Source organism: Mus pahari, chromosome 14 (assembly GCF_900095145.1).
Source record: "Mus pahari chromosome 14, PAHARI_EIJ_v1.1, whole genome shotgun sequence".
Lineage (NCBI taxonomy): Eukaryota > Metazoa > Chordata > Mammalia > Rodentia > Muridae > Mus > Mus pahari.
In genome coordinates, this window is record NC_034603.1 from 39,849,666 (window position 1) to 39,875,060 (window position 25,395).

General features: G+C 52.8%; 2 protein-coding genes across 4 annotated transcripts in view; one reads left to right on the top strand and one right to left on the bottom strand.

Annotated features, from left to right (window-relative positions):
- Positions 1-4,004: 4,004 nt before the first annotated feature.
- Positions 4,005-8,684, top strand: Pimreg (PICALM interacting mitotic regulator). Its single transcript, XM_021213177.2, has 6 exons — positions 4,005-4,037; positions 4,519-4,839; positions 6,306-6,583; positions 6,991-7,086; positions 7,652-7,705; positions 7,998-8,684. The coding sequence occupies exons 2-5, from the start codon at positions 4,552-4,554 to the stop codon at positions 7,683-7,685; spliced, it is 696 nt and encodes a 231-aa protein (XP_021068836.1). The 5' UTR covers positions 4,005-4,037; positions 4,519-4,551; the 3' UTR covers positions 7,686-7,705; positions 7,998-8,684.
- Positions 8,685-8,870: 186 nt separating this feature from the next.
- Pitpnm3 (PITPNM family member 3) overlaps positions 8,871-25,395 on the bottom strand; it is a 90,166-nt gene continuing 73,641 nt past the window's right edge. For all 3 annotated transcript variants that reach the window (XM_021212676.2, XM_029546396.1, XM_029546395.1), the window contains 9 exons: positions 24,953-25,147; positions 23,996-24,144; positions 22,338-22,454; positions 19,683-19,799; positions 19,226-19,374; positions 18,860-19,009; positions 17,255-17,438; positions 13,220-13,348; positions 8,871-12,720 (listed from right to left, as the gene is read on the bottom strand). In XM_021212676.2, the coding sequence (XP_021068335.1) occupies positions 12,415-12,720; positions 13,220-13,348; positions 17,255-17,438; positions 18,860-19,009; positions 19,226-19,374; positions 19,683-19,799; positions 22,338-22,454; positions 23,996-24,144; positions 24,953-25,147 (1,496 nt within the window). In that variant the 3' untranslated portion in view covers positions 8,871-12,414. The remainder of the gene's footprint in view (positions 12,721-13,219; positions 13,349-17,254; positions 17,439-18,859; positions 19,010-19,225; positions 19,375-19,682; positions 19,800-22,337; positions 22,455-23,995; positions 24,145-24,952; positions 25,148-25,395) is intronic.

The following is a 25,395-nucleotide window of genomic DNA, read 5'->3' on the forward strand; positions in this document are numbered from 1 at the left end:
TCTGAGATCCCTGCTGAATCCTTCCCTAACCTGACGAGTGCTCTGTGAGTTATAATGCAGTTTCTCTTGGGGACATTTCTCTCTCCTGATCAGATGCACAGTGGCAGAAAAGGACTTCCATGCCTCATCTGGATGCTTCACACTTGGCTACTGTTTCCATATCTTACTTTGCAGAGTGTCACAGCACACAGCAAAGGGATTCCAGAGGCCGGGCTTCACTGCTAAGGGAGGCCTGGGGCTGGTCCACTGCCTGTTTAGACCATAGCTCCAAATGTTTCCAAGGCCTCATTGGAAAACATGTCCAGTCACCTGTTCCTCTCTTCAAATCCAGCTGACTTCCCGCTCTCTTCAGTTCCATTCTAAGCTCCTCCCCTAACCTTCAAGTCTCCTGACCTGGTCCCCACCCTAGGTATGCTCTCTGTTTCTCTCAGCCTCACTCCAGTCAGTCCTGGAATATGGCAGTGTTCCTGACGTCACCCCACCACCACCCAGTGCCTCAGGTAGAATGCCACATATCTGGGAAACCCAACCTCCAACCCAGCTAAGGTCCCAGTGCCCTGTGTACTTCCCATAGTCCCTGGCTCTTCGTGCCCATGGCACGCTGCACGTAGTAACTGCTGGGTGTGGATGAGGAGAACTAGTGAGAGCTTTGAGGCAGAAGCCAGGGGAGAGGCGGCTGCTGGGATACCCCTCTTCTCCCCCCTCCTCCTCCACAGAGGAAAAGGCAGAGCTGAGCCCCACTTGGGCTTCTTGCTTTATTGTCCTCCATCTGAGGACACCCTGCACCTGGTCCTCATCAAAGAGCTACACCTGTGTGGAGCCCCCCTCCAGCCACTCTATGCAAGGCTGAAGGGAACAGCTTCCCATTCAGAAGAAAATACTTCTTCTGCCTTCTTTCGTTGCCATGGAGACTTCCCTTCATTAACCTGGTCCGCCAGTTACGGCTCCAAGTGGCAAAAGGGTAGAGGGCTGCAAGCATTCAGAATTCTCTCTACACACATCCCATGCATGCACACACTCTAGATGCTTAGCAAGGATGTGTGACCCAAAGAGAGGAACGCGGGGCTCAGAGTCAGAGACCCAGGATCTCTGCCTGTCTGAATCTCCAGTGTCGTCATCAGTAATGAGGCTAAAAATAGATCCGACTCCCTAGACCTACAGTGAGAACAGAGGAGCAAGAATGTCGACGCTCTTAACCGAGTGTCTGACGCGTGGTTAAGGGCTCAGAAATTATAAGCACTTATTACGGATGCCTTGACGCGCCAGGCTCTGCAGCAGATGCTGGGGGAGCTGAGCGCAGGGAAGCGCTGTTTGAGAGATTCATGTCCTAGTGTTTCGCCTTCATTGAGTCGTACCCACACTTTGAATTCCATCTTCATAGAAACCACTCTCTTCCTCCCTCTGATTCATTGCAAGTATCTCCCGATTGTGATCACAAATGTGGCCTAACGTAAGCAGGTTGAGAAGCCCGCATTTCTGATTCCCGGTAAACAATCCCATGGAGGAGAGAGGGGCTGGGGGACAAACTCATCAAGCAAAAGAGAGCTCATAGGCTCGCAAACCTCAGCCTACACCCGCTGTCACCCGAGGTGACAGCAATAGAGCTTCTCTGAGCACATCACACAGTCACAGTCATTGGGGGAGATTTATTTGTGTGTGTGTGTGTGTGTGTGTGTGTGAGAGAGAGAGAGAGAGAGAGAGAGAGAGAGAGAGAGAGAGTGAGAGAGGGTATGTGTGAGCATGTGTGTGCGTGTGAGAGACAAAATGAGTGTGTGTGTGAGAGAATGAGTGTGTGTGTGTGTGAGTGTATGTGAGAGAGAGAGAGAGAGAGAGAGAGAGAGTATGTGTGAGCATGTGTGTTCGTGTGAGAGAGAAAATGAGTGTGTGTGAGAGAGAATGAGTGTGTGTGTGTGAGTGTATGTGTGAGAGAGGATGAATATGTGTGTGAGTGTGTGTGAGAGAGACTATGTGTGTGTATGTGAGTGTGTGTGAGAGAGTGTTGTGTGAGAGAGAGGATGAGTGTGTGTGTAAGTGTGTGTGAGTGTGGTGTGTGTGTGTGTGTGTGTGTTTTCTTTCAAAGAGTGGCCTTAAACATGATATGCCCTGTGCAAAAACAAACAGAAACACACAGTCACAAAGATAAATACCTACAAACACATCCTCTGCCTGGCCAGCTCGTTGCCAGGGTCTCACGTTTAGATAGCGTGCAGTTCTCTGATTACTGGAGGTTTGGTCTGGAAATACTCGTCTCTCCACACACGCTGAACTCGAGACCCCTATGGTGTAAGAAAGAAGAAAGCACTGAGTTTAATAAATCACAAGTTCCCACTGGTGAGATCGGGGAGACCTTGAGGGAGCAGGGAGCCAGAATGTCTTCCCCCTGGTTCTGTTGGCTTTAAGTAGCCAGCAGGAGGTGACAGGACCCAGAAGGGTGCTGGCTTCAGGAGTCAAGGGAGAGACCCCCAGCTGGGAAAGGGTGGGGACTGGGGAGCAACAGTGAGGGGATCAACCCTGGTCGCACAGACAGACCCTGCACACACGGCCTTTGGATCTTCACCCTGCTGCAGTGAGTGAGTGAAGTGTATGCCCAGTCGCTCTACACCCCAGCTACCTCACAGAGCTGCAGAGCACTGGGAATAAAATGGGCTTGCTGACAGACAGGGAGTGCTTGAAAGTGCTACATACAAATCAACCATTATTATTATAGGGGGTTTTGTGAGGTGAACACTGAGGTTTAAGGAGAGGGTCAGACAATCCTGACACCAGGAAGAGGCCTGAAGAGTCTCTAGGAGTCTTACTCCAGGCTGAGGAGAGGAGAGAAGAGGAAGAAGAGAAGTGCTTCTTTGAGGACTGATTAGAAGGCCCCATTGCGGTGGCACACCGGGCCCCTTGATTTCAATCTTGGGGAAGCTGAGGCACGAGGCAGTGTGGCCAGTTAGAGCCCATTCCCAGCTACATGGAGGCCCTGTTTTTAAAAGGGGTGGGCAGGAGGGATAGTTCATCCCCTAAAAGTACTACTTCTGTTGCAGAGGGACTTAAGTTTGGTTTTGCGCACCCACCTGGGGCGCCTCACCGGCCACCTCTAACTCCAGAGGATCTGACTTTCTCTTCTATGTCGCCCCTACCCCACCCCCGCAGGCACTTGCACGCACAGAGACACATAATTAAAAATTAAAAAAAAAAATTTTAAGTCAAAACCATAAAAATAAAAGCATGAGGTTTGCGAGTCTATGAGCTCTTTTGCCTGATCCAGGCCAGGTTGTTGTTGTTATTGTTGTTGTTGTTTGTCGTCGTCTTTGTTTCTTGTTTTGTTTTTTTTAGCTTGCTGGGAGGCTACGGGAAAGAAAGATTGAAAGATGCCTGGAGCAAGACCCTGCAGAGGAACCGACCTAACTGTGGAGAGGGTGATCTACAGTCTGTCCCCTCCTCTGAGATGTGCTTTCTCGGGCGCCGCCAGTCGGGTGGTTTGTTTGAGGAACAGACAGGGGCAGGGCCATCTCGCAGGAAGGAAGAGGATTACGCGGAAAATTTGAAACAAAACTTCCCAAGGATCGCAAAGCTCGGAAGTCCCAGCCTGTCGCTCTGACAAAACTATTAATCGTGAAGGACTGAAAGGGGTGCCCTGGGTGGCGGTGACCTGAACCCCCGCAGCATCTTGCATAGCACCCTGACCTGAGGCTTGAGGGAGAGAGCCTGGGAGAAAGATGGACTAGGCACGGCCGCCTGGGACTAAGCAGGCGGGATGTAGGGAGGCGGGCTGGGCGGTGACAGTGGTGGGTGGCGATCTGGACCCCTCTGTGGCGAGCCAGGCTGGGGTCCCCGAACGATGTATGGGCGTGGCCAGGCCAATCCCAAAGCAGGATTTAGAGTCACGAGAGAAAACGACCAATAGAAATCCAGGGGCGGCGGCGGTGTATGGCTGATAGGGCCAATGGGCTGCAAGCGCCGGGGCGGGGCGGGGCCGCGCGGAGTTTCAAATCGACTGCGGTGGGCTAGGAGAGGGTGTCGATCTTCGGGTCCTGGTATCCAGCAGGTAGGTGAGCACGTGGGGGCACCGAGGGGATTAAGGAGGGAGGTGGGGGACGGTCTCACGGAAAGCTCGGAATGGGAAACGGGTCAGGAGCTCTGGATAGGACCCACAAGACAAAGGGACTGTCTAGGAGTTGCAAACGCCCCATCGGATCCGAGGCCTTGGCTGGATTGCCAAGTCTGCTCCGGAAAGGAAAATTTGTGAAAACAGCATACTGATGGTGCCCTGCGTAAGCGCCGAGGCTCCGTGACCTGTGTGCCACTCCGCTTAGCCTATGGGGAATAGGCTAGGATGGAAAGACGGACAAATTGCTGCCTTGCAACCGAGGCAGCTGCTGACCATGATGCCATGATCATCTTTCTGGCATCCACAATTGCCCAACAGGCCTACCCCGAGAGGTTCCACTTCATCTCTTTCCCAGTTCCCAAGGTCCCTGGAGCCTTGGAATGCGGTCAGGGAGTACTTTGGTGACCTTTTGACCTCCCCAGGATCTAGCGGACAGCGGAAACTGGACCAAGCACATGGCGTCTCAGTGGCAGGGCATGAGGACCTCTGTGCGCAGACGATCTCTCCTAAAGGAGGAACAGCTAGAGAAGAAGGAGGTGACCCGGTCTGCTGGGGGTCATCCGGAGACCGGTCCCTTGGGTTCCCTCTGCAGACAATTCCAAAGGAGGCTGCCTCTGAGAGCGGTCAGCCTGAACCTCGGTAATGGCCCCTCCTGGAAACGCCTGGAAAGTCCAGAGCCAGAGCAGCAAGGTCTTCAGGCTGCAGCTCGCTCAGCCAAAAGCGCCTTGGGTGTCATGTCCCAGGTAACAATGACACCACCAGCCATCTGTTTACAGAAGCGTCCTTGGTGTTGGCGGCCCCTATCCTCAGGGAGGCCCCAGGAATATAGACTCCATGGGTCTTGGGGTTTGATTAGGGTCTTGCCATTTTTCCCAGAACCCCAGCCATTCTGGCACATGATAGTTTCCCAACAAATCAGTAAGTGAGTAAAGTCATGGAAGGAACTGATGTTCCCCATGCAAGGTGACCTGCTATGTCCTGTGATAGAAAATTGCAGGAAATGGCTATCTATAAAGAGATACCAGTCAGCACAGTGAGGGAGCTGATCCTGTGTGCTGACCCCCATTTAAATTCTCCCACCTTGCCTGTCAGCTATTTGGTAGAAAAGGGCAGAGGAGCAGGGCTTAGCAGAAAGGGTGCGACTTCCCGAGCGGTTCAGAGGGCAGATTTGAGGGGTGGTGTCTGTGTGTGGTGTGTCCAAGAACCTTCGAGCAGATATCTTCTTTTAATGTCTTAATATTTATTTATGGGAGGAGCGCTTATGCAGTGGTACTTGTCTGGCGGTCAGAGAAGGACTAGGGTCTCCTCCACCGTGTGGGTTCTGGAGATCAGACGAGTTGCCGGGTTGGGTGGCAAGAAGATGAACCTGTTATGATATCATGTTGACCCCACCTAGGTCTTTAAACCTGGCGCTGGAGGTGTGGGCAGGTGTCCCCTGGAAAGGACAGAAGCTATGAGAATGAGCAGACCTCTAAGGAGAGGAGGGGGGGTGGCCCCTGGCATCTTGCTGGCATTCTGGTGGTGCAGAGAGAGAGCAGACGCTTCTGATGCCCCAGGGAGGTCCCCTCGCCAAAGTCTAGCTCCGACTTGGAAGAGCCCTAAGATTGCTTTCAACATCGCTATAGCTCAGAACAATGAAATGTGACATCTTGTCTAAGGTCACCCAACCCCTGAGAACTTATCTCGGGCCTTGCTCCAACTTCTGAGTTCTGGTTTGCCAAGGCAAAGAAAATCGAGCAGAACTGCTTGACCCAGCCACATGTCAAAGATCCAAGGGTTGGGACTCAGCCCTGTAGATTATTGGGAGCCATAGAAGGGCTCAGAGCAATTAAGTGTTATGCCTGTCATTGAAGTATCTTAGACTGAGATGGAGGAGGGAGGAAAAGAAATAAGAACAGGGTAGGATCCAGAGCTGGCATCCAGGAACCTGAGCCTCCCTCACTCTCTGAGTTAGTCTCTGCCCGGGGGCTCAGATGTAGAGTGGTCTTGCTGCTACCTGCTGAGTCCCTACACTGGATCTCAGGAAGGTCTTGCAGGAGAGTACCCTCTCACAGGGAGTCATGTTGTTGCTTTTGGCTTAATGTTGCTGCTGCTTACTAACAGCAGACTGTGTTTGTGGGGCCGGCCCTGGGCTGGAGGGATGGCTAGAGCCGAGCAGCCCCCACCTTGTTCCTATCTGTGCCAACCTTCTCACATGAACCCATCACAGAGGATCCAGGAATCCTGTCAGAGTGGCACCAAGTGGCTGATGGAGACACAGGTGAAAGTGAGGAGGAAGCGGGGCGCCCAGAAAGACAGAGGGTCGCCGCCACCCAGTCTGAGCCAGAAGAACACTCGGCTATGCAGGGCCAACCGGGATGCTAGAGCCGGGGGACATCCTCGACTCTCTGGCCAGTTGGGTCTGCATGCCCATCGCCGTCAGCGGCTAAGGAGGGAGACTGCACTCCGGAGCCCCTGTTCCTCCACAGAACCTCTCTGCTCTCCCAGGCAAGTAGTCATCTGAGCCCAGCAGGACCTCCCTTTCTGTCCCACGAGTCTCCTCAGTCACCTGGGATGAGAATGCCCTGATCTGTCACACCCTCTGCCCCAATGCTGGTGAGGACCTGGGGTGGGGGTGGGGGTGGGGGAATCTCTCTGAGCATTAGTTTCCCTAGCTGTAAAAGGAATGGGAGATGAGTGTCACTCCCTTCTAGATGGGAGACACCTGGAAGACCGAGGCCCAGGTGTAAGGCCAGCAGCAGCCCTCATCTAACTGTAAAATAGCTGCCCATTGCTCGGCCTCTCATGTCACACTCCAAAGGGGGATCTAGTGGGGCTTTCCCAGTCCCCCAGGGTCACCTGGGCCCTGCTCGGGGCTCTTTCTAATCCCTGCTGTGACATCTCCTTGCGTTCAGTGAGTCTGACAGCGACCTAGAACCTGTGGGAGCCGGAATCCAGCATCTCCAGAAGCTGTCTCAAAGGCTGGACAGAGCCATCAAGGCTGAGGAGAGGTGAGCTGCATCCTGGGGTCAGGGTGAAACGGCCACGGGCCCCTTGAGCCATACTGTATTTCTAGAGAGAGTGCTGGTTCCAATACCAACCTGCCACATGACCAAGTCCTTGTCCATCTGTGTGTCTGCTTCCTGGAATGACGGTGAAGGGTGCACTAGGAATCGTCCAGGTCGTAGATTCTCACCTTCTCCAATCACCTTGAACCTCACATGTGGCTGGGTGCCTGCTTCCTGAGAGACCTCCCCTTCCTCCAACACCTTTCATGGCTCCTCTATACCCTGTCTACCCATAACTTGGCAAAAGCCACGTGGTTGCTCTGGAGTCCTTGGCCTATCTCCATTCAGGACTCCAGAATTCTGGGGCCAGAGCCATGGCTCAGAATCTGCCCGAACTTGGAAACTGTTTTCCCACACAGGGTTCTTGGGCCATATGTCCCCAGTGGCCATGTTGCCACCATTCCTACAGCTTCTAGTCTTGTCTAGTCTATGCTTTCAGAACATAGTATGTGCCTTCAGGATATAAAGCATCCCAGGTCATCAGTCCTTTCCGCTTCTCTGTCCCTAGTGGTGACATGACCGTCTCCCTTATACGTGAATGAGGACAGCAAACATCCTACAGGTAATGAATGACCCTGCATCTCTCTCAGTCTCTTCCTCCTCCTTTTTCCACATCTAAGTTTGCATGCACACTTGCAGGAGTGTAAAGAAGTGAACAGGGTAGGTGGGTACAGAGAATTAAATGTGTCTGAGTCGTCCACTTCCCTCAGCCAAAGCTGATCACATTAACAACCTGTAATTTCAGAGGACTGAAAGTCAACTCCCAGCTTCTTAATATGGAGAATGGACCTATAGTACCCTATATCCCCTGCCTTGAGACTATAGAGACACACAGTGGAACCTCTGCCTTGCAGGAAGCCGGCCATGTCCAGCCACCAAGCCACCAGGATGTCAATGCCACCCAACCCATGAACTTCCTGGAGACAGCATTGGGTTTATCAGCATCCCCAGGCCACTGCTAACAAGGATTTGACTAACATAGGGTCCAGAACCCTTCTACTTCAGCCATATCTGGGCCCACTGGTAATCACTGGCCACAGTCTGAGAGTTATTTAGGAAGACCTTGAAGAGGTGATGGGAGCTGCCCATGTTCCCCCAGGGGACTCTTGGACTCGGGCACACTCATCTGGCTCTCCAGCTTCATAGTTGTGCATCCGTATTAGGAATGTACCAGAAGATGCATTCTGAGTCTGGAAACTAGGACCAAGGACCTGCAGGAGTCATCCAAAAAACCCTCCCCCCACCCGTATTCCCAGGGCAGAGATTCCGGAGGACCCACTTTCCCTGCTGCTCCCCACCCCCAGAGCCCCACAGGAAGAGAGGAGGCATATGCAGACTGCAAGCCTCCGGCTCACGGAGCTTACTTATACGCTCCGTGTGGGGGCACTGGTGTGCCGGGAGGGGAACACTGTTCGAAAGCAGTTTCTTCTCTTTGTAAATTATTTAAGACATCCTGCTATGTCATTCTATTAAAAAGATACCAGTGTGTCAGTTTCGTAGATCACATTGTTTTTCATAATAAAGGCTCGTATTTTGATGCTTGGCATTTTTTTTTTTTTTTTTTTTGGATATCCATCTGCACATACCCTGACCCCACACTGACACTGTAGGTCTGGGGCGCATCCTTGTGCCCCCTAACCCCTCCTCCCCTGTTCTTCTCTCAGAGGGAACCAGAGTATAAGAAAAGCTTTTCCACCTTAGCCCAAAACAGAGCGCATCTTAAAGGCAAATAAGGTTTTTATTTAAGTGACAATGTTTCAGAGTTAAAAACAGCTCACATCAAAATCAAGACCAATTGTAAAAATCTTTTAACTCCATAATGCTGTTTTTTTTGTCTTGTTAGAAATCAGGTATTTTACATTTTCTTTTCTAACGGATTTTGTACAAGGCAGCCATGAGGACTAAAATAAGCCTTTTCTATCACAGGACCATCCACCACAGAGAGGACTGGAAGTTACACACAGGGACAGGCAGACCGAAGACAAGGTCAGACCGGCTGCCACCACTGAGTAAACAAGAGAGAAAGGGACAGTGGGTCTGAGTCTGAGGGGGAATGTGTCTCGCTAGCCACCCTCCTGGCCTCCCGCTCCTGGTGTCCCCCATCTCTTCCAGAGTGTGGACTCTAACTCTGATATTTCTTCCCAACCTTCCTGTTAGTTTCCCAACAAGATCAGAACTCAACAGGGCCTTGCTACTTGTACTAAACGTTTAACTTGGGTGTATAAGAAATTCCTCCCAAGCCCAGAAGGAAAGAAAAGGGTTTTTTTGTTTTTTTTTCCAGAGCACTTGGAATGGAACCCTGGGAATTCCACTGGAAAGTTGGTTGTTTAAGGCGGGGTCAACTGCAACACTCCTACAGTCAGGGTGCCCCTCCCAGGTGGGGCTTCACCTGAGCCGAATGCAAAAGTGGCACCTCCTCCAGATCCAGACTTGGGGGCACCGGTCTGGCAGGGTCCAGTCTTCTATAGGTGCCATGCTTTATCTGCAGGACACTTCCGGGGCATAGCTCTGGGTTGCAAAGTACCCAAAGTACAGTTTTAAAACCATTAGGTACAGCCTCCCCTCCTACAGAGGAGCACCCCAGTAATCTCAGGGACCCTGGGGCTCAGATACATATGTTGTAGCCCAGCACCCAGGCAGGAAGGCTGTTTGTCTGAATGCATGAAAATAATTCACTTCTTTAAAAATATCTCACGGTGCCTGAGGGAGAGGTCAGTCTCTGGGGGAGGGGGGGGATGAAGCTGGAAGAACAGACTCCAGCAACCCACAACAGGTCAAGGGATAAAGGAAGTTATCAGGCATCCCTCAGCCAGGTCAGGACAACCACCACACGGGGAGAACAAACATGCCACTCAGACACGGGAACTTTGGTCAAGCAGGAACGTGTTTCCAGCAGCTGGAGAGCAGGCACACCAGGAGCTAGAGGTAACTAGAGAAACAGCTGGACGGAGGGTCACAGGGACACTGCAGGAGGCCCCAGCGCGCCTCCTGGAGAACACTGGGAATTGGTTCCTTTTGTCTCTGACTCAACAAAGCACTAGTAGGAATCTCGCACAGAGTACTCGCCAGGAAGTACTCGCAGGCCGCCATCGCTCCTAGGGTGGTGGTCGCAACATCTGCACGCCAGTGACATCTCACAAAAGGGGTCATCTGAGCAGCGAAAAGAGAGGTGGGGGCCTCTGGCTGGCTCTGGCCCACACAGAGCCCTGTCCCAGGCTCTGGTCTCCCTGGGGGGTTCCCCCTCACACGAGCACTCAGCCTGAGGGGTCCTCAGAGAAGGAAGAGGTGGAATTATTTATCATTTGAAAGTTAGACTCAGTGGCTCCTGCTGAGCGGAGATGGAGAACTCGGGGAGAAAGGGGTTCTAAACTCAAATCACAGCACTTAAGGGAAAGGACTGGGATTCAGGTGCCTACGCCATATGAGCTGGTGCCAAAAGAGAGGCGAGGATGATTTGGGGGGCCAGGGGTGGGTATGAAGTTCTAGGAGGGATGTGGGGAGGCAGGTGTAAATTTCTAGGAGGCAGGATAGGAGGAGGAAGCAGAAGCCGGTCCCATGCCATCTTGCCTGCTCTGCAGCCCCCCTGGCAGTGCTGGGTTTCGTTTGCTGAATGCAGTGCTGATGGTGCAGTGGAGAGCTGGCAGATGGGACAGGATGGGCAAAGGGGACAGGACCTGGCAGGCTGGAGAAGACATTTGAGTGGAAAGAGCAGGGTGGGTACTGGGAGCCTGCACCCCCCTCCAGCCTCAAGGAGGCACCCAGGTTGCTGGGCAACTCACAACATGGTGCCAGTGACCCCCATCAGCAGCCACCACTGGCTGCATGGGAGCTGCAAGAGGTAGACATTGAGCAGAAGCGACACTGGGCTGGCATGTGCCTGCAGTGTACACAGGTACTTGGCCCTGGCCTCAGTGGCAGCCCAGAGAGCCCCAAGACACCCAGGCGGCCATGCAACGGGTATCAGCCTGGGCGGGAGAGCAAGGGGAGGCCTGTGCCAAGGCCAAGGGCTTGGCAGCAAGGAGACACGCCCACCCTTGCCACCACCCTAAGGGGTCTACCTACCCTAGAGGAGGTTCTAGGCTCAAACCAAACTGAGTGGCCAGGGAGAGGAAGAGAATACAATGGTTTGAGCCAATATTCCATGAACCTCCAGAACCCAAGATCTCAGCTCTGTGCATTCCAGAAACCTAAAGGGAACCGTGAGTCTGAACAGAGCTATGGGAAGGGCAGCCATGATGTCACCTTTTGTGGGTGGAGGGAAACCGTTTCGGTTTCCCTCTGTGTTATACAAATCGACTTGTTCTCCATGAAGTAGGGACTTCCTTCCTCTGAAGTGCTGGACTCCCTTTCAGCCCCACCCCCGAGAACCCCTCTCCAAGGACGGGGAGGGCTGGGATGAGGAGGAGGCCCACAGGGTATGCTGAAAAGCCCCAGAGAGCAGAAATGCTGGGCAGCCTAGGAGTCAAACCCAGTTCCCATCTCAGTCAGGAGGCCCCCCTCTAGTTACAGAAAAAAGGCAGGGCCCAAAGAGTGAGCTATGCTCCAGACTCCAGGGCACACAGCCAGACCAAATGGGAGGAGTCCACAGCGGCACAGGGAAGAGAACTGTCTTCAAGGGCCACAGGAGAATAAGGATACTGAGAACAAGAAAGGAGACAGGACAGCTGCAAGACAGTCAGCACCAGGCCCGGTCCCCAGGATTGTGGACAAACTCCACATACATCGATTGGACCCAGGGAATATCTTCTCCCATAAAGTGATCTCTGTGTCATAAGACAGCCCCAAAGTGGTGTCCTAATATCACAAGGAGGGCAGACAAATGCTACTCACTCCTCTACAGACAGTTGCTGTACCTGCAACTGGCCACCCGCCTGGCCGCGTGCCCAGCCAGCGCTAGGGGCTTCTCTTGTTAGAGCCTGCCTAGTGCGGCTACAGAAACCTAGCACGCAAAAAGATGGTCAACTTTAACCAAACACTGGCACAGGCAGGCTTGGCCCTAGGGTCACACACAAACATTACCCCTGACTCCAGCTTGCGGGCACAGGAGTGGGGAGGCGGCGGCGACTTCACTGAGACACCCCGGATTTCACCCCATCGCAGCCCAGAGAGCTCCCCAATGTCAGGGCAAGGTCCCTCCCTGCTCTGGTCGGACACTGCTGGACAGACACGGGAGGGAAAAAGCAGGAAAACGCCTGTGTCAGGGAGAAGGCAACCCTTCCCATCCCTGCAGGCCGCCTAGCTGCGCCCACTGTACTGAGCACCGCCCACCCCTCAGGGCACCGACTCGAACTTGGGGGGCCCACGCGCCCAGCTGAGAGCGGGCAGCGGCCGCTCGTGGTCCTTGTCGGACTCGGGCTGGCTCTGCGCCCGCTCGGGCTTGGGGTTGGCGGCCGGTGGGTCCGGCTGCTGCACCGACATGGTCCTGCGCAGGTGGTTGCGCTTGCGCAGAAATTCCGGCTGCGCATGCAGCCCAAAGCTGCCCTTGCGCAGGATCATGCGCGAGTTGTTCTTCTTGGGCCGAGAGCGGTGGCTGGCCTCCAGTGCCGCCAGGTGTGCTGCGTAGCCTTCGCTCAGGAACTGTGGAGGCAACAAGCGTCCGGTTAGCATCTGACCCTGTCTCCTGGCACCGCCACTTCCCTAAGACATCCTCCGTGAGCGTCTGCAGCTTCTCCAGAACCCCAAAACCAGTAGCAGGGAAGCTCGTTACCGTAACAGGGTTCCCGTAGACTACTGAGCACCTAAGTCTGTACTCCAGGCTCTTCCTAACTGTCCTACGTCCCCACTCCACCCCCTTCCCCGGAAGCAAGTTTTGCCCTAAAGTCTAAGTATGTGGCTCATCTCCAAAGCCCCGTCATTCTGTCATTCTGAATGGCACTGCTATGCTATATACAAGTCATTGCTGTTTTCCCTTCCTCTAGATGCCATTACATCTGCCGCCACTAGGATTCTCCCGTGCGTCCAGCAGGGGGCCTGGCCCAAGGCATTATTCAGTAGAGATGAATGAATAAAAGAAAGGATGAGCAGATAACTGAATGATTAGGAGCTGCCCCAACCCCTTTCCCTGGCCCTCACACACCTGGCACTGGGTTTGGTACTTCTTGGTGGGACGGCCTACAATGAAGATCTGGGAGGCAGGGAGGCCCAGTACGCTGTAGACAGAGATATCTTTCGTGGAGCCGTAGGCAGCAGTGATTCTGATGAAACACTGAAACACAAAAGCAAGCTGGTGAAGAGGGAGGAAGACTTAGGGAGCCCCTGCTGGGAAACCCTTCATCTGCACTCAGACACCGAGCCATCATCCACCGTTGATAAAGCCACCCCCAGATGACTGCCCCTCCCTGCCCCAGTTTGTCATATTAGAGAGCTTTACATTATGGACCCAAAACTGGAGGCAAGCTCTAGGCTGGCTATGTGCTTCCTGAAGGCTGGTCTGATGAGCTCCCCTTCCTTGTTTAGGGGTGCTTTCTTTTAGCTCATCACCCTAATCTCACCCAACTGGTGGTGCTTGAGATATATGTCTCCGATCTGTGTCACCCTTTGTCCTACGATGTTCACTGAGGAAGTCTGGTTTAGTTTCATGGTCATCTGACACAATTAGAGTTATCTGAAAGGAGGGAACCTCAATTTGGAAAATGTCTCCATCAGATCTGGCTGCAGGGCATTTTCCTAATTAGTGGTTGATGGAGAAAGGCCAAGCCCGTTGTGGATGGGGCCATCCCTGGGCTGACGGTCCTGGGTTCTATGAGAAAGCCAGGCTAAGCAAGCCAGTAAGCAGGACTCCTCAATGCCTTCTGATCAGCCCCTGCCTCCAGACTCCTGTCCTGTTTGAGTTCCTGTCCTGACCTCCTTCGGTGATGAACTAAGAAGCAGACGTGTAAGAGAAACAAATCCTTCCCTCCCCAACTTGCTTTTGGTAATGGTATCTCCTCACAGCAACAGTCACCTTAGCTAAAACAGGGGGCTTAAGTCTGAGCTGCAGTTTCTTTCCTTTAAAATGCACTGTCATCACTGTAATCCTGGAGATGACTTACTGTCCGCTATCGTTCAAATGTGACCTGTACCCTACAAGCACATGTGCAGTAAGCCTGGCGTCCAGTAGGTGGTGCCATTGAGAGGTGACTAGCTGGTGTGTGCTAGCTGGTGTCAAGGGGGCTGGTCCACTGATGAGTTAGTTCATAGCTAGACGGACTTAGGGAAGGCTTAGTTAGAGGAAGCTTCCCTCCCTCAAGTCAACTTCTCAGGTGTCTGTCACAAGGACAGAAAGAGAGGTGGTGTGCAGTGTTCACATGGAGGGCCTGAGGCCTCCCACCCTTATGACGCGTTCCAGGGTGAGACCTACCTTCACTCTGTACCTGCCTGCTCTATCCTCATGGCCTTTAGAGCTGTCCTTTCCTCACCAAGATCATCCACTGCCCAATCTATAGCTGGCAGACAGCTGGCACTGTGCCACCTTCACAAGAAAGGCTCTCTCTCTCTCTCCTGGAAACCTCCCTGTCCTTCCTCTTCCTCTCCACCTGTCCTTCCTCCTCTCTGCTGGCTTTTCACTCTGCTCTCAGAAGCCCAGCACATCTTCACCTGGATCCAGCCATTCCTGGGGGATGCCTGTCCCCACACAGCCTCAGCCTACAGCCCAGGCTACTGCCCTGATCCACGTGCTACAAGTCACATGGCTCATGACCCGTGCTCTTCATGCTCATGTCTGACCTCATCTTTCCCTGCCGCCGCCTCCTCCTCCTCCTCCTCCTCCTCCTCCTCCTCCTCCTCCTGTATCCGTTCCCATTTCATTCATGTATTCATCTGTGCGCTCATTCCACTAGCACTTATTGAGCACCTATTGTGTATCACCATTACCCCAGATCCTGGAGATACACCTTGAGCAATTTGAATAAACCCAATGGCACCTGATCTCTCCTGGGCAGGCAATGGGGCATCTTAGAGCTCCTTGTTCTCACAGTTTCTGACAGTGCCACCAGCTGATTCTGCTGACTGTGCAGGCCTTTCTCTCCGTCTCACACTTACTATCTGGGTTCTAGACTTCTGTCTCTTGCTGGAGTAACAGCCTCCTAACCTCCCCCCCCCCCTTTTGCCAGTGTGTTCTCCCGTGAGCTGCCAGAAGGACTTTTCTACAACCCAAATTAGATGCTGTCACTGCCCTACTTCAGACTCACCCATTGCTCCGCACTGCCCTCAGCAGAGATCCCAAGAGATGATCTGGCTTTCAGAGTTTATAAGACCTACCAAGCTTGGGTGTCTCATGATATCTACAGCCTCAGCTTTCACCTGCCTGCACACAAACCCTGTCCCTCATCCCTGCAGCCCTGAGACCATCCTAGCATCCTAGGCTTTTTTCCCATCTGGTGAAAGTTGTCAAAATCAAAGTGGAATCACTCGGGTCATCAACCCCATCAAAGATACAAAGCCAGGAGATTATGAAAGAAGTATTACCAGTCATGATGGCCTGATAATAACTCTCCTCTCTATCTCTGTCTCTCTCTCCGTCTCTGTCTCTGTCTCTGTCTCTCTCTGTCTCTCTGTCTCTCTGTCTCTCTCTCTCTCACACACACACACACACACACACACACACACACACACTGCCAGGACCACAACCTTACACAAAAGCCTTCAGCCTCCAGGCATGGTGGCGCACACCTTTAATCCCAGCACTTGAGAGGTAGAAGCAGATGAATCTCTGTAAGTCTGAGGCTAACCTGGTCTATACTGGGGGGGGGGGGGGCAGGTCCTAGGCAAGCCAGGGTTAGACAGTGAGACATGATCTAAAATATAAAAACTTAAATCTAAAAAGTCAACTTCAATATTGCAGGGCAGTATGTCGCTCAGTAACTGTCCATTTACCCTCAGACTGAGGCCATCATCGTTATTGCTTGTCGCAGACAAACAGTATTGTCTCAGGATATATTTTGTCATTCCCCCCCCTCCTTTTTTTGCCTTGCCTCAATCTCTTTGAATAGTCTCATAAACCACCGTGGCACATGTATCCTCCCACAGAGCTATTCCCAAATAAAGCTTGATTTCACGTCCATCTTAACCTTTTATATTTCCCCAGGTCCAGAACACGCTGCTTCGCCGTCTACCTGACAACTCACACTCATATGTCAAGACTAAGCCCACAGGTTATCACCTACTATCAGCTACTCGGGCTTCCCCAGGCGGATCTAAGACCTTCCTCCTCTGTCTGCCAACATTGCCCCTTTTCTGACACACACCAGTAATTGTCAATTTCCATGCCTTTCTTTCTCTAGATCAGGGATTGGCAGACTTTTTCTCTGAAAAGCCAAACAGTAAATATTTTAGGCTTTGAGCTCTGCCACAGCGACTCGACTCGGCTCTTCCACTGCGTTAAAAAGGGCAGCAACAGACAATACATAAGCAGATGAGCTTGGCTGTGTGCCAAGAAAACTTTATTTATGGACACCAAAATTTGAACTTGTGTTGTTTTCATTTGTCTGCTCCTGCTCTCTGTGTGTGAGTCTCTTCTCTCTCTCTCTCTCTCGCTCCCCCTTCTATCCTCCAACCCCCCCTCCCAACCCCCAACCAAAGCATCAGCATTCCCTGGAACCCTGGAGGGCTTTACACAAAGATGTCCCAGCCTCCCCCAGAGTTTCTGCTGCCTAGCTGAGCCCAGGAGTTTGCCTATCTAATGATTCCCAGGTGCAAATACAAGAATCACAGCTCTGGGTGGCAGATTACAAATAAAAAAGCAGGCTAGAACCGCCAGCACCAGGCAGTGGGGAACACAACTGGGCCTGTTTCAATAGGCACTGAGATATCTATTGAAGAAATAACCAGATGTAGAGACAAGAATTTAGGCCTTGGAGTCAGGAAACGACAAAGCATGAATATCTGTCGGTGACGATAACACCTGCTTCCCAGCTCTGTTAAGACGTCCCAGTAAGAGACACACAGTCAATCAGAGGTTGACTTTCCTCCCCTACGCAGCTGAGGACCTCGATGCCCAGTCCCTTGACATTGAGAGAGAAGGGGAGGTCATGCGTTAGCCCCTCTGCTGGCTAATGAAGGCCTGCCGCCCTGCCAGGCCCCACCTTCATGGGGTTCTATGGTCTTCCACACCACCTTACCCGCTCACACTTACCTCCTGCATGAGGTTGCGAAGGAAGATGGCCTTCTGCCTCAGTGGGTCGTGCACCAGTCCATCCGAGAAGAAGATCATGCCCTGTGGGAAGTTGTGCTGGGACAGCCACGACACCACCCGCTGCTTCTGCATGTCCGGCCGCCCCGTGATGTAAAGGATCATGTAGCCCAGGTCCTGCCAGTGCCTGGCGAGATGGCATCGCTGGGTCCGGCTCGGCCCACCACAGGCCGCCCGCCACCCAAGTTTCTGCCCTGACAGCTGCTGCCTTCCGGAGAAGCCAGCAGTAATTGTAAGGGGACTCTCAAGTCCTCGTCCCTGGTGAGTGGTGGACATTTGGCTGGCCTGTGAGGACTAGCCCTACCTGATACCCCCATGGGGCGATATCAAGGATAAGGGCACTGATCCCAAAGCAGCTTGACATAGTCTGCCTGCCAGAGTTGGCTTCATTATCATCCTTGACTGTTTCCATGGAGATTTCTATAAACCACAAACCCAACCCTGTTGCTCCTTTGCTTGAAACCATACCTAGTGCTGAAGTAATATTTCAAGGCTTCCCTCTGCTCTTGGACTCTGTCCTGGTGAGTGGACTCCTCCTATCCACACAGGGGTGTTCTGTCACCCCTGTAATAGCCCTGCACTCCTGACTCAAGACCCTCCTCTAGACAGCCAATATCCTTCTAGATCCCTCTTCCAGGAAGCTCTCCCCACTTCTTAGGCAGAATCTTCACTCTGTTCCTTTACTCTGTTTTCTGTGGATGGCCCAGGGTACAGACAAGCCCAGACCTGGGTAGGTATTTCTGTGGCACTAACCACCAACTGGCTGCCATAGTGGGCTTTTCTAAAGCCAGATGGGGATCTGGCCGCTTGGGAAACTGAAGATGCAGGTGCTAGAGGGATGCTGGGAGACCCCAGATGGACCCCCAGGCACACAGCTCTGTGGCAAGTCTATAAAAAGCTGTTTCAGGAAACTAGCAAGGTGTCAGTGCTGTGGTGAAGGAGGCAGGGGCCACGGAGGGAGAGAGCGCAGCCCCCATCCCTACTGCCCAGCTACCCTCTCAGCAGGCTATCCAGGGCCTCCTCTAGGAGTCAGAAAGCAGCTGGAGGGCAACTATCTCTGAGCCTAGAAATCAGCCCAGCTTCTCCAGCAGCACTGTCCCCGTGCCAGCTGCCATGGACTCCCGTTCCTATCCAGCCTTGGGTTCTGGGCCTTTGTTGTCACCACTGATCATGACTAAGCCCTGTGACTTGTTTTCCTCCACTGGTCTCGATCTTTCACCAACAGCAATCTATACACAGAACCCAAACCAGAGCCTGGACTGGAGTTGACCTCAGAATAAGGTGAAGGGATGGCGAAGAGAAGAGAAGGGTGAACTTGGAGGAACAAATGAATGAGCTAAAGTCTACAAAAGAGACTGAGCCTCCCAAAGACACCCCCCCCCCCGAACACACAGTGAATTGGAGGTAGAGCCAGAACTTTGTAATGCCTAGGGGCAGAGACCCACAGACGTCCAAGAGGAAGCTAGTGGGGAAACCCGATGTACTTTCCCCAGAACTTCTGGCCCCTACCCTGGGGAGACACCTTCCTTGGGAGGAGATAACACTCACCGAACCACATCCACCGCACCTGGCCGGACCTTGGGGTCACTTCCCATGATAGACACACTGGCAGCAAAGGACCCGTCAATGCTGAACACAACACACTCCATGCCTCGGGGCAGCACTGTGAGGTAGCTCATCGCACAGGTCTGGTCACCCCTGAAAGGTATCAACCTGAGGTCAGCCTGCAGCTGAAATCAGTCAGCCTGGGGTCAGGGTCTTGGTGGCACCTCCTGGTACGATGGCGGATGGCCTCCTCCCTTTTCCTCGCTCCATGCAAACAGAAATAAACTCTGTCTTCCAGCCAAGCATGGATGGGAAAGCCACCCTGAAAGTCCACCATAGGAATTGTCCTCACACACATCCTGATCCTACCTTACCACCATCTTCACAGGGTAGACACCAACCCCCAGACGCCGGGGCCGGGGCACATTGTATGTGATCCTCCCACTGTTATTGGTGATTTCTGTGTCCAGGTGTACCCAGCGACCTGACGACGGCTCTGTCATCACCAGGATGTCCACCTGCAGCCGTAAAGGAAGCAAGGGACCTGCTGCAGGCTGCAGGACAACATGCTTAACAGATAAGACAACAGAACCTTGGGCACAGGTTCCTGCCTGCTGTATCCTACAGTCTGCTACCACCCTCCCTCCGTGTGGCGGCCACGCTGGCTTCCCCACCTCTTTGGAGGTATCATGTTCCCCTTATCCCTTATTGATTTGATGAGCGGGGAGTGCACCCTGTGCTGTGTCCCATCACCCTTTCTGCCCTGTGGTCCTGTGAGTCATGTGGGGCAGGTGAGCCAAGGGGAGAGATGCTCAACCCTCGGTACCTTCTCTCCAGTCAGAGCTACCATGTCAAGAGGGCCATACATGAAGCGCCCCACCAAGACCTGGGGGCCATCCTCAGCAGCAATTACATCGTTGGCACGGTGGTTCGCAGTAACGTTCTGCAAAGGACAGAAAGAAACAACTTGGTTCAGCTTTTGCAGATAAGGCACTCACTCTTGCTTTGTCATTAAAGCCTTGTAAGGACGGCTTCCAGGGCATGGCCCAACTGAATCAGCTGTCCAGTGAGCTTCCTCCACCAGAATCCCAGAAACAGACCATGAGGTACCAAGCTGCTCCCTGGGCTGTGCACAGAGCTGTACCTAGTGCTCTCGCTTCTGCACACCCCCTGAAGTGACTGACGCCTGACCTCCACAGCCTGGCAATCATGTTTAGATTTCTGAGCTGGAATCTACCCAGTCACCTTTGGTTCTTCCTTCTGTATAAACAGCCATGTACATAGCTCCCTTCTTAAATGGAAAGTTTAAAAATGGGATCTCAAAGGCTAGCCTGTGAGTTTTAAGCTTTTTAAATGCACAACAATAGAAAGAATAATATAGACAAGCTTGTGAGCTGACCAGAGAATCCTCATTGATCAGCTGACCGCCATCCAGGTCTCCTTTCCCTGAAGCCTCAGCCCCTCATAGGATCCTGGATGGTGAGTCACTCCCTCCCTTGATATCTCAGTGCCCTTGTCTTTCACTTCTGCCCCCATTCATTCTGCAGCTCCAAGCCCTGTGTTGGCCCCAACCATCCACTCACAGGCTAGCCTTTGAGAACCCGGTCCCTCAATCTGGTGACCTTTATACTTCATACTGGTCAAGTCTTTGTGTGTACCCTGCCCACAAGTGTCATTTAGACTCTGCTAGAAGCTTCCTAATGAACTCTGTATTTCAGGGCTGCCTCCAGACACATCCTCTGTGTCCTTTACAGGATACAGATCTGACCCAACCTGGCCAGCATCCCATACCTTCCACTGAACTCCAGACCCTGAGTGTAGCACAGGAGGAGCCAAGCCTTGCAGAAGAGCTTCTGCATTCTGCTTTCCCTGGTGCCCCTCCTCCACCCTCTTGTCCTGACATCCCTTCACCCAAACTGCAGCCCATCCCCCAGCAAGAGACTCAACTCTGTCCCCTTATTCCTACTGGCTCCCCAAAAATGTGAAGTCCACCTCCTCTCAACTTGAAGGTCATGTGATTCACCCCAATACACCTCTACAGAACTCATTGACACCAGTCCTTATAAAACTCCCTCATGGGACCTGCCCTGGTATGGGGTTGGAGGTTCCTTTAAGCCCTGTACCTGTGGAACACTGCAGAGGATGGATAGGTGCTTGGAAATGAGCCTGAGCAGTGGGGTCATCACACACTAAGATACCCAGAGACAACAATGGATGCTGAGAGGAGGATGTGCCCCAATCAGAACCTCAAACACTGCTGGTGGGAATAAAATGGGGCAGCCACTGTGGAAGGTACACTCAAGAGATTAAGCGTAGAATCACCACTTCCTATCTATGCCCAAGGGAAATGAAAATATGCGTCCACAAAAGGTGCAGATGAATATGTAAATTATTCAAAATAGCCAACAGGTAGAAACACTCCCAATGTCCATCAACTGACAACTGGATGAACAGAACATATGGATACAGTAGAATAGTATCCAGTCAGGAAAAATTCCTATACATGACACATCATGGTGATCCTATGTTAAGATGCTAAGTGAAAGAAGGCAGACACAAACACATGTGTGACTTCATTTACATGAAATGCTGAGAACTGGTGAGTCGGCAGAGGCTGACACTAGACAACTGGTTGGTTACTCAGGGAGGAGTTAGTGACAATGCAGAAGGGAAGAGGGCTGCAGGGAAAGGGATTTCCTTTATGAGGTGACAAAATGTTCTAAAACTGACCATGAGTCAGGTCGCATACAACTGTGAATATACTAAAATCCATTGAATTTGACACTGTAAATGTCTGAATAATGTGATAGGTAAATTTTATCTTAATAAGTATGTTCATGCCCCCAAAGAGGTTGATTCATAAAGCGTTAGTTACTCTGTCTTTTGGGGCCATTTTTAGGACCCTGCTTATTGTTCTTCCTCGCTAGACAGGAGCTGCTCATCAGGGCAACGCAGTGTCACTATAGTCTCAGACTGTGCGACCTCCCCGCAGAGGACCTGAGACATAGGCATGATGAGAGTTTGCTGAGAGAATAAAAGTATGTGTGCTTTCTGAATTCCTCTTTATCCCCAAGTGCCTACAGGGGAGCCCCATCTTTACAGAGGCCTGCTGTGGCCTACCCTGCCAATCCTACCCATTTTCATCCTGGTGTATACATCCCCATTGCAACAAGGATCACTCCAAATCCTACTTAATAGCCGAGAGCCCTGGGCATAGGCAAGACCTTCTGTGTCAAGTCCATGTTTTCAGAAGCCTGGCATGGAGCCATCATTCCACAACTGCCCTGCTTTTACCATCCCCGGAGCCCTGGACTGCCAGGTGGAGCTGTGGAGCCAGACCCCGAAGCCCACACCTGCTCCCTCATGCCCAGCTGGAAGGGAGGTGAGCTCTCTACCAGGCAAACCGGGGCTCTTCTATGGCACGTGACTGCCCACACCCCCAAGGTCGGCTGCCTAACAGAGCCAACTGCAGCGAGCTTACCCGCAACTTGACCTGGGTTCGCTTGCGCAGCCACTTCTCGCGGGGGTTAGCAGGGCTCAGAGCTGTGGGGTCCAGACCAGTGCTCTCCTTCACACTTGCACTCTCGTAACGCATCACCTGGCCAAGAGCGAGGAGGGGCTTGGTGGCGTGGTCTCACATGAGCTGTCCTTCCGCCTCCCCAAACAGTTGCCAGCCAGGGCCTGCTTCTGGCCTCCCTCCTACACTGCCTGGACACAGCTTCAGCCCCATACCCGTCTGGACGGACAGCTGGAACCAGAGAACTGTCCCCTGGACGGACAGCTGGAACCAGAGAACTGTCCCCTTGGCTGCAATGCTTTGGGAACAGCCTCTCACCTTCATGCCTGAATCCTGCAGCTACCTAGTTATCATTTGTTTGTCCTCTGCCTTCCCTCCAGTATTACAGGTGACCTTTGCTTAAGGCCAGTGGAAGCCGGGGACTCCTGACTCTGTACTGTCCCCTTCTCCAGACCGTCACTTCCCAGTATTTCATTCTCTGGTCTAGACCTTTCCTGCTGGGTCATTCTTCTCAACATCCAAAAATGCCTACCACTGCTCATTTCATATGGAACACCCTCTCCTTGGAGACCCTCATGGCCCCAAGTCCTCTGGAAGTCTTCTACACTCCTCACCTGCCTCCTCTCCTCTGGCCACCCCGACAGCTTCTGTCCCTAGCACTCCGCTGAAGCCACTTCTGCTGTGTCCCTGGGACTCCCATCTCTCCTGTCTACTTGTTCCAGGTTCTCCTCCAACCTCTGGGGTGATCAGTTCCATCCCTTCAAAGGGACTTCCCTGTCTCCCCAAGGAGCTCCGGGATCATCTCTGAACTGCTTATCTGCGGTGACCTCATTGGTATCCTTATGGGATTTTGAGAATAGCCAAGGTCTGATGACAAGCACATTTTGGCCTCCAGTCCTGATACCTTCCCTAAGCTCCGGACCCATGCCCCCAACACCTACCATGGGTCTCACCCTGCAGAAGCACGGCCTTGACTCCCCCAGCCCAGATCCCTTCTGGCCAAAGCACTAGGAAATCTAAGACAGGACCATTTAGCTAGCTCCTTCCCTCAGCTCAGACCTCAGAGGTACTGGCACTGAAGCCACGTGTTATCACCCTTTGGCACCTGGTCCAAGCTTTCGTGTCCTGATGGGGCTCATATACTATCTCTGCTTCCTAGGGACACCAAGCCTCCTCTCCTGGATCCCCTAATGGCAGTCCCTCCCGAAGCTTTCTTCTCAAAGCACAGGTCAGCTGATAGCTCTTCCTTGATCACATCCCTGCCATACCCAGGCAAAACCACACCAGACCTTCAGAACTGTCCCCAGCTCTCTGCCCCCATTGCCTCCAGGTTATGGACTTCCTGCTGTTCCATTTTAAAGGCAAAGACACTAAGACCCAGAGGGACCAGGCATGTGTTGATCCATCTCCTCCATCTTGACACAGAGACATGGCTTCATCTGCAGGCTGATTATCTAGTTAATTATCTACAAAGTCGGGGTTCTTAAAGGAACCCCTTCTCTGGCCACTCATCTCCATGCCCCAGTGCTTTCCCACCACTGTCATAGGCCAAGTGCCACAAGAGAAGCCTGGGATTCCTCAGAGGGGCCAACAGGCTGGGCCCAATAAGGGAGCCACAGTACCTGTCTCAGGATGAAGGCGACCACATCGGTAGACTCCCAGTAGCTGGCATGGAAGAGGTGAGGCAGGGCCACTGTGGGGAAGGCGGTGAGAACATCCGGGCAGTACAGAGCATAGTCAATCCTCTTGGTTCCCCACCACTTGGCTGTGACTGTGGGACCAAGAGGAAGGTGAGGACAGAATGGCCAAAAGCCAGCAGGCACAGACTCAGTAGAGATGTGCCAGCAAGGCTAGGGTCACGGCACCTGCCCAGAGTGATTTGGATGGGGAGGTGACTCTTGGCCTTTCACCAGCCCTTGTGATCATCCACCACTAAGACATGGGCTTCCACCTAGTCACAGGAAGGAGGGCCAGCCCCATGGAGACAGTCATCGTTGCACACCAGGGTACAGCTCCACAGTGATTTCCCAGGGGCTCTCTCTAAGGTCACAAATTAGTCTGTGCCTGCAAAGGTTGGGGCACAGTGTATGATCAGACATCAGAGGCCTGTATAGGGTCAGAGGTCAAGAATATACATGAGGTCAAAACTCAGTCATGGGCCGTGGTCAGAAGTCAAAGCTCCATTCAAAATCAGAACTCAGACTCAAAGGTCGGAAATGAAGCTAAGCTTCATGTGTGAGGGAGGCCCTTGGGCTTAATATCCAGCTGTGAGTTTGGGGATGGGGAAACATGGTCCTAGCTGGTACATTCAGGGCTCTAGCCTGGATCAGAGCTTAGCCAGCTTAGGAAATCAGAGAGAACTCAGAGGGAAACCGGATCAGTCCTCCCTCTGCCCAACCCCCCCCCCCCCATCCCTATCCCTTTCCCTTTCCCCAAAGACAGGAATGTCATCATGAGTTCTTTCACAACCCCTTCTAACCCAAGAGCCTACCCACAGCAGCCCTGCTGTGGGCCCACCACCCCCGGAGAAAGCCCCTGCCCCTCAAATGCAAGCTGGGCCCCCATAGGGCCTCACTCACTGCGGGAGGCACCCATAGGTGCCAGGCCGTCCGAGGACTCTGAACTGTCGCTATGGGAGCTGCCTTCACTTAGCCTCCGTTCTGTGCGCTGGAATCTTGGGGCCTGAGGGGGCGAGGCAGGGGCATCCAGAAGCGGAGGGCTTCCCCGGGAGCTTCCCTCCAGGAATAGGGGGCTGTGGGTGTGCAGGGCATCAGCTGGAGGGGGAATTGCAAGGTCAGGGCAAGCATTGAGTATCCGACGGAGTGGCTTATTTAGTGCCAGCCCCATGCTGGGCAAGAGACTGGAAGTGCAGAGAAACCAGCCCAGGCCTAGCAGGCCACCATCACCCCATACCCACACACAAACACAGTACAAACTGTGAGTGATACAGACATAGGTGGTGAGCTCAGCACCATCCTATCTCACAAATGCTACAGGGAAGCCTGGGAGGTTGGCCCTCCGG